Here is a 15,545-nt window from a genome sequence, read left to right as displayed (position 1 = left end):
TTGTAGGGGTTATGATTCAAAGGAAAATCAATATCCTTTGCTTGCAAGAAACAAAATGGTGTGGAGAAGAAGCTAAGGATATTCAAGGTTTCAAACTTTGGTATACAGGAAAAGTAAGTGCACGCAATGGAGTAGGCATTATTATAGATAAGGAGTGGAAGAAGAACGTTGTAGAAGTTAGCAGAATTGGAGACAGAATTATTTCTTTAAAAATGATAATTGGACGTGAGATTGTTAATATTGTTAGCGCTTATGCGCCGCAAGTCGGGACAAAAGCCAGTCTTAAGGAATTATTTTGGGAGGATCTGGAGGGGTTGATTCGACACATACCACAGAGTGAAAAGATTTTTATTGGAGGAGACTTTAATGGGCATGTCAGGAGGGAAGCTGGTCAGTATGCGAGGGTGCATGGTGGTTTTGGTTTTGGAGAGCTAAACAATAAAGGACAAACTCTTCTTAATTTCTCATTGGCGTATGATTTTAAGATTGCCAACACTTGTTTCAAGAAGAGAGATGAGCATCTCATCACTTACAAAAGTAAAGCCTCAAGGTCACAGATTGATTTTCTTTTGGTTAGGAACACAGATAGAAAACTTTGTAAAAATTGTAAGGTGATCCCCGGAGATGCTGTAACGACACAACATAGGGTCCTAGTCCTTGATGTGTGTATTATGAGTAAAATCCAAAAACGTCGACAAGTAGTAACACCAAGGATTAGGTGGTGGCAATTAAAAGTGAGAAGCAAGATATTTTCAAGCGAAATCTTTTAGATAAAGGAATTTGGGATTCTCAGGGAAGTGCTAACATCATATGGGAGGATATGGTGAAAAAGATACGGGAGGTTGCAAAAGTAGTTTTGGGAGAATCGAAAGGTTCTGGTCCAAAGATAAGGAGTCTTGGTGGTGGAATAATAGTGTACAGGACAAAATCAAGTATAAGAAGAACTGTTTTAAAGCCATACATTTGTGTAACAATGAGGAAAATTGGGAGAGGTACCGTATGGCTAAGAAGGAAACTAAGAGAGCTGTGGGTGAAGCTCGTTCTAAAGTTTTGAAGAATTTTATAAGAACCTTGATACGAAGGAAGGAGAGCAAAATATTTATAAGATTGCCAAGAGTAGGGAAAGAAATCAAGAGATCTAGAACATGTAAGGTGTATTAAGGATGAAGAGGGAAGAATTTTAGTTACAGATGATGAAATTAAAAATAGATGGGAGACTTATTTTTCTAAACTTTTCAATGATGGAGAGGATTCATCTAGTAACTTGGAGGATTTAATAACTGGTAAAGGAGAATAAAATTTGTCATTCTATCGAATAATACGTGATAAGGAGGTAAAGGAAGCTCTTAAGAAAATGGTGAATGGTAGAGCCAACGGACCTGATTGTATATCTATCGAAGCGTGGAAATGTTTAGGTGAAGAAGGGGTGAGATGGTTAACTAAGTTATTTAATGTGATTTTACGATCCAAGAAAATGCCTGATGAGTGGAGGAGAAGTAGATTAATTTCTATTTATAAAAATAAAGGAGATATTCAGAATTATACTAACTATAGAGGGATTAAACTCATGAGCCACACAATGAAATTGTGGGAGAAAGTAATTGAGCATAGGTTGAGATTGGAGACAAGTATTTCTGAGAATCAATTTGATTTTATGCCAGGTAGATCAACTACAGAGGTGATTTATCTACTAAGGGGATTAATGAAAAAGTATCGTTGTAAAGATAAAGATCTACACATGGTTTTTATTGATTTGGAAAAAGCTTATGACCGTATACCAAGAGAAGTGCTTTAGAAAGCGTTGAAAAAAAGGGAGTACGGATTGCTTATATTAAAGCCATACAAGATATGTATGAGGGGGTAAAAACTAGTATAAGAACGCCTAGTGGTTAAACAAAGGATTTTCCTATAAAGATTGAACTACATCAGGGATCATCTCTGAGTCTTTATTTGTTTAACTTAATTTTAAATGTTTTGACGGAACATATTCAAGAGGAAATCCCGAAATGTATGCTCTTCACGGATGATATAGTTCTTATAGCAGAGACAAGAGAAGAGGTTAATTGCAAACTTGAGTTATGGAGGAGGACATTGGAGTCGAAAGGTTTTCGTCTGAGTAGAAGTAAGACGGAATATTTATATTGTAAATTTAGTAAAGGACTATTCAAAAATAATTTGGAAGTGAAATTGGGAGATCAAATTATACCTCAAGTGGAAAAGTTTAGATATTTGAGAGCCATTATTCAAAATGATGGTGAAATCAGTGGAGATATTTCATATAGAATTTAAGCTGGGTGGTTTAATTGGAGAAAAGCTAAAGGAGTTATTTGTGACCGTAAGGTGTCCTAATAAACTTAAAGGAAAGTTTTATCGCACTGCTATCAGACTGGCAGTGTTATATAGTAGTGAATGCTGGGCTCTAACGAGACAGCAAGAGCATAAAGTTAGAGTAGCAGAGATGAGAATGTTACGATGGATGTGCGGATATACACGTAACGATAAAATTCGAAATGAGCACATACGCGAAAAAGTGAGGGTGGCACCTATTGAGGAAAAAATGGTAGAAAATCGGTTGAGATGGTTTGGGCATGTACAAAGAAGACCAAGGGAGGCACCAGTGAGAAGAGTGAAACATATAACTTTGAGTCCGATTAAGAGAGGTAGAGGAAGGCCTAAGAGAACATTCTTGGAAGTTATTGAACGCGATCTCTTAATTAATAATATTCCTAAAAGCTTGATAAATGATAGAGCACAATGGCGTCTTGCAATCCATGTAGCCGACCCCACCTAGTGAGATAAAGGCTTGTTGTTGTTGTTGTTGTTATTATGTTAGAAGTGATAGCATATATATGATTAAATTATATGGCTTGATACTTTGGTGGAAAAGGCTAATTTCTTTTAAGTCGATCCTCATTTGTTTGTTATTATGTCACTTTTATTTTTATGGAGTTGCATAATTATAATTAGCTGAACTTAAATTACATAATTTATGAGTTTATTTATATTTGTTGATTTCTAGTCTGCCCTTGATGAAAATAAATATTATCATTCCTAATAAAAGGGGTCCACGAGGTGGCTCCCCAAGGCCAGTTGTCTCGGGTCGAGTCCTATGTATTATGGGCCATTCTTCATATTCTGCCCAGATAAGATCGAGTAGCCCGAAATCGAGTTCCGAACTCAAATGCATAGCATGACTTTTCAGTAGGCCCTAGCTTAGATTCCAACATAAACCCACTTACAGGTTACCCAGCCCTCTCGCTGCATGAACTGCACTATTCAAAATCATGAAACTGGGCCTCATCTCTCATCCACGACATTATTTGGAACTCACAATACCCACCAAACCAAAATGTCCCCGTGGACTACTAGTATGTAATGATTAACGGCGACAATGCTGGCTCATTCAGAATCAAACCTCCATCTCTATGGTCCAAATTTATTTCTGTTTTATACACTAAATAATTAGTTTTTTTTATTCAATCCTCCACTATCTTAAAAATCTAAAAGTATTACCACCACCTGCTTAAACTGATATGGATCTCACAGTGTGAAATTATTATTACTTATTACTATTGGCAGCTTCATGGGTATTTTAAAAATATCTGTCATTATATATAACACGTTTGCATGTTTTAGGAATCAAAATTAACACTCTTAAGTTAAGTTGATTATATTCATTTGACTTGTTAAACCAAGCGTCACTCAGTAATAATTTAGGTTTTTAAACGTTGCAGGATATAGATTAAAAATAATTCTTATCTGCCAAGCAAACCTACCCCCCAACACAAGAAAAACCCCACAAAACACATAAAAATGTTAGAGAAAGAATTTATTACTGGTTTACTGGTGATTATGTTGAGACCCATTTCAATTCATGCAATCTGAGATTTATAGTCATTCAACCGATTCTTTTGGGTTTTGCCCAAAAAAAAAAAAAACTTGATCCTTTCGGGCAATTCACGTGTGGTCGAAAAATTTTAGTGCTATGGTAAGCTACTTCCTCTAAATCCTTATATGGGGTATTGATAATTATTTCATAATTTTTAAGTTAATTTTTTTTTTGAAAATCAAATTATACTTTCATTAAATATCATATATAAGTGTTTTAGTAATTTCAATGCATCATTTTTTTTTCAAAATGATTGTAATGAATAAAACAGTGATATAGTTTAAAAAAATTATAAAAGCTATACCCAATGTTGTGTGTGTGTGTGTATATATATATATTGGATTGAACTTTAAAAAATGTATTATATCTATTGTGATCGAGATGGAGCATAATAAACCTGCAAAGAATCTTAAATTGAAGCATATTGGACATATGATATGAAATTCATGTTCCATAAAATTCAAAAACCTATTGAATGTGATATTATACCACAAAATCACTGATTTTCGAACCAAAATTTTAAAAAATATTGAGACAAAAAATGTGAAATAATCCAATCCAATTTTTCTTTAATTATATAAAATCAAATACAAGTTTCCTCTTTTTTTTTTAAGGCCAACTTAAGTTTTTCCTTTAAACAATGATAATGATGATTTATTAACTTTCATACGAGTTAACTTACTATATTGAAGTTTTGAACTATAATGTAATTTGGAAATTGAGTAACTTCTTGTTTTTACAAATACTGCTAAATCGAGTGAATCCTTATTGGAACATTAATGGACTCATTCGTCACCTCTTCAGCCAATCATATCAATTGAAGTAATGAAGCCGTAAGATCAATCACCGAACGTGATCAACAACACATCCAGAAAAAAAAATACGAAGAACATGAATCAAGCCAGGTTCAAGGAAGTTAGATTATAAATAAGTGCTTTGATTAGGATTAGGAGAGCCCAGCGTCAAAAAATAAATAATTATAGGGTTATTATATTGCTCTTAGAAAAAGTTATCATTCATTTAGACTCTCTTTACGGATGGAATATTAGCTTGCACTATATTCAGGGAAAAAAAAAGAACAAAAACTTGCACTGAATGGACTTCACGAGAGTTTATAACAGTAAGAAAAACCATGGATCCATGGAATAACTCTTTCATAACTCCATTTTAGTATTTAAAGACAGTAATAATAATAATTGAAAAATAATCATTAGTCAGTACTCTTCCCCATTAAGGAGATATTAATCAAATCATGCAATCAATGCAAAACAATGCCACTAGTATAGTCAATTATGGACTCAATGTAACTTATAACCAGATAGTTCTCAATTCGTAACAGAAAGTGAAACAGCGATTATTGAATATCACCCATAAAAAAAATGATTAAGGCATTTGATCAGTCGGTGGATGGAAGCCTCCATTGTTGAAGGATGGGAAATATCATAATCACAAATTTAAATAAAAAATCGCTAAACCCGAAAAAATATAGAAGTTTTTCTTCTGATTTTTATCTGGTTCCATGAGAAATGATTCATCAGAGTTCAGAAAGTTGGCGGAAAGCTCATGATTGTGATTTATAGTTTCAAGTTTATTTATACTATTGCTTGGAAGAAACACTAAAATATGTCAGCTATACATATACTGTATGCATGCTCATGAATCATGATGAAGCTCTTTCTTTTCAAGTCTTAGCATAGTATGGTAGCGTTGCTCTTCACTGGTTTGGATTACTACGTAGATTGAGGCCGATCACTCTGTACGAAGTGTAACTGATAAGTACATATCTCAGAGGTTAATTATGAGTCTACTCATCTAGCCACTAATTAATTAAATTGGCCCTCTAAAAATTGAGGGGTGTAGATAGGAATAATTATCCTTTCGTAATTAAAACTGATCTTGTAACTCTCGCAAAGCACTGCACACGTTAAACATTAAGTCTCATTCATGCATGGAGGCGGCGCGCATTCTCCAACAAGTGATTACCCTCCCCTTTACTTCCCATTCATACATTCATTATCCTCACATTCATGTTTCGTGTGTATATATATTGCCTTCTTCCTTTCGTTTCCAGCCCCAGAATTATATTCTCCTTTTCCACTTTCTCTTTTTTATATCTCTCTCTGCTTTACGCTCTACAGCATGATGATGATGGGGAGTCAGAGTCAGAGTCAGCAACTCATGGGATGGAATTTTAAGAATGATTTCGACCAAGTTCCATTCCCTAAGAATGAATTCGGCGAAGTTCCTTTCTCTCCCACGTACCAAATACCTTCATCTGACTTCAGGTACGTTAAACTTCTCCTGTGCTTTGTGGTGAGAAATATGATATGAAATTTGTTGTCATTGTAGTATCTTTTGCAGCGCAAATGACAGCGGATGTTTAGGACTGGATTGGCCTTATGGATTAGCCGTACCTTGCACGGGACCGGATCCTTTATTCGAAGAAACCCTAGCCATTGAACCAACACAAAGCGTGCAAGGTGTTTTTACTTGACTTTTGGTTTCCCTTCTCATTTATGTATGTATGAAGTACATCATTCTGATATATGGATATCTTCTTCTGCAGACTATGACTTTTACGACCTCGATATTAAGAAGGGACTAGCAGTGTGGAATGAGATTGACGATGGGTTTGATTCAGATAACCCTGTTTATGTACTCTGCAAGAAAGGAGAAAGTGGGAAGGAAGTGGAGGAGGAAGAAAGCGAGGTGAAGCGAACAGGCAGAGAAGAGAGAAGTGGCAGCACCAAGTTGTTGTCAAGGAAGGCTATTTCTCAGTACTTCTATATGCCCATAACACAGGCTGCCAAGGAGCTTAATGTGGGCCTAACACTTCTGAAGAAGAGGTGCAGAGAATTGGGAATAAGAAGGTGGCCTCACAGGAAACTGATGAGCCTGCAAACTTTGATAAACAATGTGAAGGTTCGCTTGATGCATTAACAGATTGTCACATGTGAAATCATTCTAATTTAAACACAAGCAGATACAAGTTCCCACAATTGATTTGGCTGTTGGTGCAGGAGCTAGGAAAAGAAGGGGACCGAGACAGTGAAGAGAAACTGAGGAACGCGCTTGAGATACTGGCTAAGGAAAAGAAGTTGATGGAGGAGATGCCGGATTTGCAGCTTGAGGATAACACAAAAAGGCTCAGACAGGCTTGTTTCAAAGCCAACTACAAGAAAAGGAAGCTCATGGGATCTTCAGCGGAATTGGAGTCTGCAAGGAATGGAAATAATTATGACGATCAAGTACAGGACATCAAGCATCTGTTGCCACCAGTCCCTCTCCATTTTACAACATAAATGTTCTTTCCAGCTTCACCTCCTTCTACTAATAATTAGTTTCCCCTTTTTTTTTTTTTTAAGACAACGAGGGGGGAGGGAGGAGGATGTTGGTGACAGACTGATTCTGGATGTTGGTGTCTGTCTGAAAAAACCACGGTACTTGTTAAGAAATGAACGACGATCAATAGTGATTGATTTTGTGTTCACTTGTAGTGACAGAAATGAAGGATGCATACTGGAGGATATGTTGCATGTTGGTGAAGTATCGTGATATACGTAGAGTACTGTGTGCAGATTCCTTTGAAATATGTTACATTAAAGCTGCAGTCGAATGTCAATTCTAGCACCAACTGCTAAAATTTCATTTCTAAGCTAAATTTTGCTATAGTGGAGATTAGATTAGAATGAAGCCTGCACAAAAGGTGCAGTGAATCGAGGCATTTGGCAGATCAGAAAAAAGAACGTTAGAATTATAAATAGAACTTCACAATTTGGCAGATTTTAACAGGAATGAAGACCCAATTTTACAAAATTTACACTTGCTCATAAAAAAAGAAGTTCAAAATTACATTATTTGTCTCTATGAAATTGACAATAAAAAATAAAAATTAAGGTATCTAATCAAGGCATTGACATTATATTGCTTGATTTTTGGGTTATTTATCAAGTGCGACGCCTAGAGAAGCAAGCCAGAGAAATTGCTGAAGATGAGACTCCAGAAAGGAATTAGACAAGAGAGGATTTGGGCTGTAACATTACTAATTTATTTGATCAAGAAATGGCATATAATAATGCCTGATGTAACGCTACCATCAGTATGTAAGGAAGTAATTTATAGTTCTATGAATCAAGACTTGTTTGATTTGTTGTGTATACTGTATATCACCCCACAACAAAGATGACTCCAGCCCAACAAGACCAGCTGAAGTGATGCCTAGAATGATTGATGCCACAAGCCTACAACAAATCTTCATAAGGCTCTGTAAGTAGTGCTTATTCTTCAATAAATCTTCTTTCTTCAAAGGACGCTTAGGTAGTAACTGCTTGTTTTGAAGCAAAATCAATTCCCTTCTCAATGCTAGCCTTAAGTTCTGGTTTAAGTGCTTCCACTGCCTTCTGCTCATACCCAGTCAACCCTTGGAGGTCAGATGTTATGAAAGCTTCCACCCCTTTCCTTCCCAGCTTTACCCTTGAAGCAAAGAATGGGAGCTCAGTCACTTCTGACTGCACATAAGTGCACTCATACACATTCCCATCTCCATCAAGTGCACGAAGAGATGATTCCACAAATCTAGCTGCTGCATATGCCATTGACAAAGTGGCAGATCCGGCACCTGCCTTAGCTTCCACAACTTCCGTTCCAGCATTCTGAATCCTGACAGTTAACTGTTGGATTTCTTCATCAGTAAAGCTTACGGTAGGTTTGGTCTTTGACAACAGAGGAAGAATGGTGATCCCTGCATGACCCCCCACAACTGGGACATCAACATCAATCAACTTCAGGTTCTTCTTCTGAGCAACAAATGTGTTTGCCCTCACTACATCCAAGGTAGTAACTCCAAAGAGCTTCTTAGGATCATAGACGCCCTTCTGTTTCAGAACTTCAGCGGCAATGGGAACGGTAGAATTTACTGGGTTACTTATAATATGAATAAAAGCATCAGGGCAGTTATCTGCAACAGTGGAAACTAAGTCTCGCACAATGCCAGCATTGATGTTGAAAAGGTCATCACGAGTCATGCCAGGTTTTCTTGGAACTCCAGCAGGGATGACAACTACATCTACACCATCCAAAGCGTTTGCTAACTCAGAAGCTCCAGTGAAATCCTTGACTTGTGAGAGAGTATTGCAATGACTGAGATCAGCAGCGACTCCCTTGACATTGGCAATATCATACAGATGAAGGTCAGAAACTAATGGGGACATCTTGATCAGAAGAGCTAAATGTTGACCAATTCCTCCAGCAGCACCAAGAACTGCCACTTTGTAGGAAGCTTGGGGCTGCAAGTGGTACTGGAGGTTTTGGTCTGGCTTTTGAGCTTTGGGTGCAAAAGATGCCCTCAAAGCAGCACAAGTTTCCTTGCCCAAGAAGGATGTTTCTGCCCCACAGCTAATGATGGATGATGCCTTGAGACCACAGAAGTTTTGAGACTTGAACCTCAAATCAAAGGGTATTGACTGGGGAAGCGAGCTCCCTCTTTGGCTGAGGGAGGTGGCCGATCCAGTTGTAAAGGTTGCTGCTGATGCTGCAGCCATCTCAATGTCTGTGATACATACAGTATTAACTCCATTTCATTAAAACACTCGGAATATATATTGGAACCAAAAATATTAAAATCTATACACGATATGCATGCACACAAATGTGAAAATAGAAGCAACAGGGGAGAAGAAGAAGAAGAAGAAGAAGAAGAATAAACGATAAAGAAAAGGATATCACTTAGTCTAAAGAAGCAGAGCAAGGATCAAACAGATGATAACTAGAGCAGGAATAGTAGTAATAAGATGATGCAGGGCATAGCCATTGTTTTAATTCCAATCTTCGCAAATAAAGAGAATAAAATATACAGCTCACTAACACTAATATATTCTCTATACGATTCAACTCAAAAAAGACATTCCTAAATCAGTCCAGTAATCCTGTTTGTCCCGATATAAAGCTCTAACATTCATCAATCAAATATACCATAGAATCAGATAAAAAAACTCTAATGAATTGATTTATTCTATAATAACAAGAAATACTTTCTAGGACACAAACAATATCCTTCATCAAACACATTGCCTACATCAGGAATGGACACGAATTCAATTCAGATACCAAACATCTCTCTATCAAAATAAAATAAGAGGACAAGGACAAAAAGTCAACACCCGTTAACCCCGGAAAGTAGAGGGAGCTCCAACCTCCCGAACGGTACAAACTTTCAACAAGATTAACATGACCAAATTTGGTGCCGCAACTTATAGCGAATTTAACATCGAAAAAATAAAGCAGTTGAAAGAAGAGATCTCAAAGACAAATCGATTCAGATCCTGGGAAATGAATAAACGAGAGACAGAGTGCTGAAGAGAACCAGGGGGACGAGTCAAACCTGGGATAGCCTAGAATTCAAGCTAATAACGACTAATGAATACAAAATAGGGAAAGAGAGGGAAAGTGGTGGGTTTTAACGAAGCAAATGTGAGCCTCTTCACGCTTGAAAACTCCACCTGTGAGCTTCGTACAAATCCATGTTTCCTTCAAATGCAAAGCTAACGTTGTTTATAATGGAATCTATTTCCCTTTGTCCCCAGAATCTACCCAATAAATTATATCTCCTCTGCCTCTAAATCTTGACCCTTCACGTCTTCAACGGCTCTTGTGTATAATAAAATTCTCACAGTTTTTAATGTATTCTATATTGATCTGATGAAGTAGTGGATTCTATATTGATGATGTTAGGGTGACAGTGATATTAGTATTAATATTCAATGACATGATAAATATAGTTTTTTTAATATTTTAAGTAATTTTTTTATTAGAGATAATCCTATGCAAATTATAACGTAGAGTCCACCATTAAATATGAATGACTTTTTCAACAAGATTCAATAATTTATCAAATATAATTTTTATATCTAGATAAATGTTATATATATGAGTAAATTTGTCAATCAACCAGGAATAAATCATTAATAGAAGTGTTGTACCAATACTTGACACTCCCTATGATTTCCATAATATGTGTGATAAATGTTATATATATGAGTAAATTTTTCAACCAAGCAGGAATAGATCATTAATAAAAGTGTAATAGTAATACTTGACACCCCCTATGATTTCCATAATATGTGTGATAAATGTTATATATATGAGTAAATTTTTCAACCAACCAAGAATAGATCAATAATAAAAGTGTAATACTAATACTTGACACCCCTCGTGATTTCCAAAATATTTATGCTTAATAAATGAAAACTTAAAAGTTGAAATTTTTTTTGAACAAACTAGAAATGAAGTCTAATCACAGCGTTCCTGTCAAATTTCAATTTGCGAAAAATGCCACGTCAAATCAAAACTATCCGAGGCTGAAACTTCAACGGGCACTGCACAGGGTTTTGCAGGATGACAGAGAGAAAATATGGCATTGAATTGCAAGCGAGCCCGTGTCGTCAGAAAAGGTTGCAATCACATATTTATTCAATCACACCCCAGAAAACCGAAAGGAAAAAAATCTTGAGAACAACAGTTTAATTAACCAATAGTAATTATTTCATCTCTAGTCCTCATGCAATCCAAACTCACCTTAAATGACTTATTTGAGAGGAAAGAGGCCAATTTGGAGTAGAGCGTGACAGGTGGCGACTCTTTGAGATTAAAAAAGCTTAAGAAAACACACACATCACTGACACCACAAAGCAAGCGGCTTAATATCTCTTATTGGATTGTCAAGTCAATTATTTTTCAAGATGTCACAACTCGCAGAGAAAATTTCAGCAGCTGAATATTTCCAGAACGCCCCAATCCAAACCCTCAAGCTCTTTAGATTTAGACCAACAAAATGCATAAAAATAATCCTCCCGCTGCCGATGCATGTCAAGTAGATACAAACGTGAAAAATCATCATTGATACATATAACTGAAATATCTAATTTTCCAGCACGACTAGACTACAGAAGGGTCTCGGTTTAAACTTTCAAAAGCATTACAATTAGATGAGCCTCAATCAACCCAATTTTCCCTCAATCCCAGTATGCAATTACCGGCAAATTTAATGGCTTTGCATTCAAAGATCCATGATTGTGCTTTTGAAAATAGTAACAAAGTTGAGGAGGACTCTGTTCATACATTAAGCTTCTCCATCTCCCTCCTGATTGCGCTGGCCCTCACTAAGCTTCCGATGGTGTTGATAGCCAGCTTCAAATCCTCCAATGGATTTCCAGGCGCCACCGTCTTGTACAGATAGCTATCAAATGTCATCTTCTGCACGTACTCGTCAGCACACATCTCAACGAACGCTTCTCTCGCTGGGTTCGACCTGTAGAACACCTTCTGCAACACATCTAACACCTTGTAAGTTGGCCAATACGTCTGATCCCACTTCTTCAAGTACTTCCTCAAGTCATCTTCGTCCACCATCCTCTTCCCATTCTCTGAACCTTCCACGATCGCTTCTGCACACATCCTTCCGCTCTTGGCCGCAAAATATATCCCTTCGCCGGAGCATTTTGTCACGTATCCGGCAGCATCGCCGACCAGTGCTACTCTGCCCGACAACCTTCGTGGTCTGGGGTGTTCTGGTATCGGATGTGCCTCTACTCGGATGATTTTGCCTCCCAGAATCTTGTCCTTTGCTCTGTTCCTCGTAGCAAGTTGGAATTTCTTGATGTCTCCTTTGTGAGTCACAGTACCAGTTCCCACGGCCACATGGTCGCATTTTGGAAACACCCATCCGTAGAAATCTGGAGAAACATCATCCCCTACGTACATCTCTGCAAGATTCTCATAATACACCATCTTGTCATCCGGAATTTTTATCCTCTCCTGGAAAACCATTGCACCAGATTGAACATGCAAGGGTCAAAGAAAATGTTTAAATCTTGACATTTCCAACACTCCCGAGAACAAAATCGAGAAATTAACAGTCTCAACAAAAAATTTACAAACTTAATCAACAGTCTCAATAAAAAATTTACAAACTTCCAAGTTCTTCTACTATCTCAGTTCTTTCTTTTCCCTGTCTTTTTTCCCCATCTTTGGTTAAGGCATGATGAACTATGAAGTGACAAGATCGACCAAAGTTCGAAGACCCAGTAAGATAAACTCGAGAATGGTTGATGATGAATGTACCTGAAAAGCAATGGCGTATTCGTAGTCACCGGCATTAATAGACTTGGCAACTCGGGAGTTTGCCCCATCGGCTCCAACCACAGCATCAACTTCCAACGTGCGCTTTTCACCGACACCACCGGTTTTCTCGTCATAGCAAGAGAAATGCAAAACGTAGGGCGAAGTTTTGTCTTTGGGGATATCCATTTTCAGAAACAACCCGTTTATGACAGTCGCCCCGTTTTCCTTGGCCCGATCCCTCATGTAAGCGTCAAGGACCTCGCGCCGAACCATGCCGATGTACTCGTGGGGTTTGAGGGTCTGGCCGATATCTACAGCGACATTCGACGGAGAAATCATCTTCATTTTCGTGACACGGCGGTCGATGATGTCCAACGGCAAGTCAAACTCTCCGACCATGCAGAGAGGGATGGCTCCACCGCAAGGCTTGCAATTGTCGAGCTTGCGCTCAATTAGGAATGTCTCGACGCCACCTTTGGCTAATGTCTCGGCAGCTGAACCGCCAGCGGGACCACCACCAATGACCGCGACGCGGAGATTCCGGCCAGAGATTTGGGGGCTGTATTTACCGGCGATTACTTTGAGCTTCCGGTGGCGGAGGGTAATGGGCTTAGTTTGGCCGGTGATTTGGGTCTTCTCCGGCGACACCTGCCGAAGACCGACGAAGGATTTGAGCGCGATGGAGTTCATTTTTCGATGGAGTGTGAAAGCAGGGAGCTCAGAGTGAAAGAAGAGCCCTCGTTTTTTTTATTTTCTATTTATGTTGTCGATGGATATGGTTAAGGATTTGAAGGAACAAGGGGCGTCCGATTGATGCAATGGACGGTGCAGATTTGATGTGGATAATGAGGTTGGATTCTTGGGATGGTCTCATCTTGGTTCTATTCTTCCGAGTTCCGACTTGAGTTCCGGGGGGTGCTTCGTTCAATCGTTTTGGTTATTTGTGACTCTGAGTGGCTGGCCTGTTGCCACGTTGTGATGCTCTTTGCCTGAAGTCGTAGGATCTTTGCCATGTCACTAATGCCTGCCAATGGGGTTTCGACACATCAGCAATCTGACCTCTTCCGCATTCACAACCTCACTATCTCTTAGAGAATTTTATTGGTGATGAATAATTTTTTTAATTTTATTTTATATATGGTTTAGCTCTTGCTGGGGGAAGAAAAATCTTCTGAGCAACGTGGGCTGACAAAAACAAAGAGATTCCAAGCTAATGAATGCCACACCCAAATTCATCCTTTGTTCAGATCATTTTACCTTTTTAACTTGGTTTGTATGCTAGTCAGGGCTGTGCACGGGGTGACGAGTAAGCACTAAGAGTTGCCCGCAACTCGCCCGGTTTTGCGCAAAATAAATTAATTGCACGTCAAAGATTTTTACAACTTTTCAAAATTAGCCTTTGTTTGATATAGTTTATTGGAAGGAAAGGGGGAGATTGGAAAGCCATTATAAGAGGTCCTGTGTTAAATATCAATGAGATTTTACAAATAGGTTTGGAGGGAGTAATGGGTAAGTAAACATCGTGTGAGTTGAGATGCAAGAATCCAACTAATAATGTAGAAAGCAAACAAAATCAAGCTAGTGGACATTCGGCGCGCATTGATTAGCCTTACAGCGTTAGGCCGCGACGTGGGTGAATGAGAGTGCTTGCTTTTCAGAATGATCTTTTTACCGCTTCACTTATAATCTCGTTTTGTTTTCATTGTAGGATATTGAGGCACATCTGGTACCTAGTACTAGTTCATGTTGAATTTCACAGAGATTGAGTGTCTCAAAAATCAGAATCCAATTTCTTATCATAAGCGCTCCAATCTTGTGGGTGTACCCCTGTTTTCGTCTGTATTATAGTCATAGATCATTATAAACAGATGTCTAGGCTAGCAGCAAGAGATCATATGAATAAAAATATTAAGTCAGAAGCATAAAGGAGCGTGCGCCCATAACAACTTCCTTTTTCTCAAGCACTTCCTTCACTGAATGATCCAAAGCAAAAATTAAATAGAATACTTTTATGGGATCTTTATTTGAGACATTATGAGTAATCAGTAAGTATTTGACACCATAATTGCTTCAACAATGTGGATTCGTTCATAAATTAACTTTTCTACCAACTTGGCTCCCTGTTTCTTGGTGGACAAGCGGCATCTTAGGTTTTTTTTTTTTTTTTGCCAAAAGAAGGGTTCCAAACGAAAGCTATATTATCCCAAATGCAGGCCCCTGTACTAGCCAACTTTATTTTCAATTCCTTTTTTATTCAACAACTTAGTTAATCTGTATACAGATTGATATATTTATGGCAGCATCCTGACCCATAAATTATCAAAGAAAAAGGGAAAAAAAGAACACCCAGTGTTATATATGCATAAATAACATTAAGACTTTATTTGTAAAGTAAAGATGCAGGAATGATAAATGATTATAGACCTAGCAATAGAATGATAGCTTTTGCTTTTAAGCCAAAGAATAATATCAAGTTTTATTAAACATAACCTCACGAAAATGAAAAAAAATATTGATATAGAATTTTAATAGAAATAAG

At 37.7% G+C, this 15,545-nt stretch overlaps 3 protein-coding genes across 5 annotated transcripts; 1 reads left to right on the top strand and 2 right to left on the bottom strand.

The window, feature by feature from the left end:
• Positions 1–6,037: 6,037 nt before the first annotated feature.
• Positions 6,038–7,319, top strand: LOC129319730 (protein RKD1-like). The gene is made up of 4 exons (XM_054964809.1): positions 6,038–6,174; positions 6,251–6,369; positions 6,456–6,811; positions 6,910–7,319. Exons 1-4 carry the CDS (start codon positions 6,038–6,040, stop codon positions 7,189–7,191), a joined length of 894 nt encoding a protein of 297 aa, XP_054820784.1. The 3' UTR covers positions 7,192–7,319.
• A 595-nt stretch (positions 7,320–7,914) lies between these two features.
• On the bottom strand, positions 7,915–10,499 carry LOC129321112 (malate dehydrogenase, chloroplastic-like). Of its 3 annotated transcripts, none has more exons than XM_054966846.1 (2): positions 10,048–10,499; positions 7,915–9,437 (listed from the first exon to the last, which is right to left on the bottom strand). In XM_054966846.1, exon 2 carries the CDS (start codon positions 9,427–9,429, stop codon positions 8,203–8,205), a length of 1,227 nt encoding a protein of 408 aa, XP_054822821.1. In that variant the 5' UTR covers positions 9,430–9,437; positions 10,048–10,499; the 3' UTR covers positions 7,915–8,202. The 3 variants fall into 3 exon arrangements, with proteins under 3 accessions (XP_054822821.1, XP_054822820.1, XP_054822822.1); XM_054966845.1 differs by having other exon boundaries at positions 10,269–10,498; XM_054966847.1 differs by having other exon boundaries at positions 10,387–10,491.
• A 1,270-nt stretch (positions 10,500–11,769) lies between these two features.
• On the bottom strand, positions 11,770–13,783 carry LOC129320891 (geranylgeranyl diphosphate reductase, chloroplastic). The gene is made up of 2 exons (XM_054966559.1): positions 13,007–13,783; positions 11,770–12,700 (listed from the first exon to the last, which is right to left on the bottom strand). The coding sequence occupies exons 1-2, from the start codon at positions 13,694–13,696 to the stop codon at positions 11,999–12,001; spliced, it is 1,392 nt and encodes a 463-aa protein (XP_054822534.1). The 5' UTR covers positions 13,697–13,783; the 3' UTR covers positions 11,770–11,998.
• Between the last annotated feature and the right edge of the window lie 1,762 nt (positions 13,784–15,545).

Source organism: Prosopis cineraria, unplaced genomic scaffold (genome assembly GCF_029017545.1).
Source record: "Prosopis cineraria cultivar Desert tree isolate PC_DT_omini unplaced genomic scaffold, ASM2901754v1 PC9, whole genome shotgun sequence".
NCBI classification, from domain to species: domain Eukaryota; kingdom Viridiplantae; phylum Streptophyta; class Magnoliopsida; order Fabales; family Fabaceae; genus Prosopis; species Prosopis cineraria.
The sequence above is the reverse complement of the archived record's forward strand: the minus strand, read 5'-3'. Positions and strand labels throughout refer to the sequence as shown.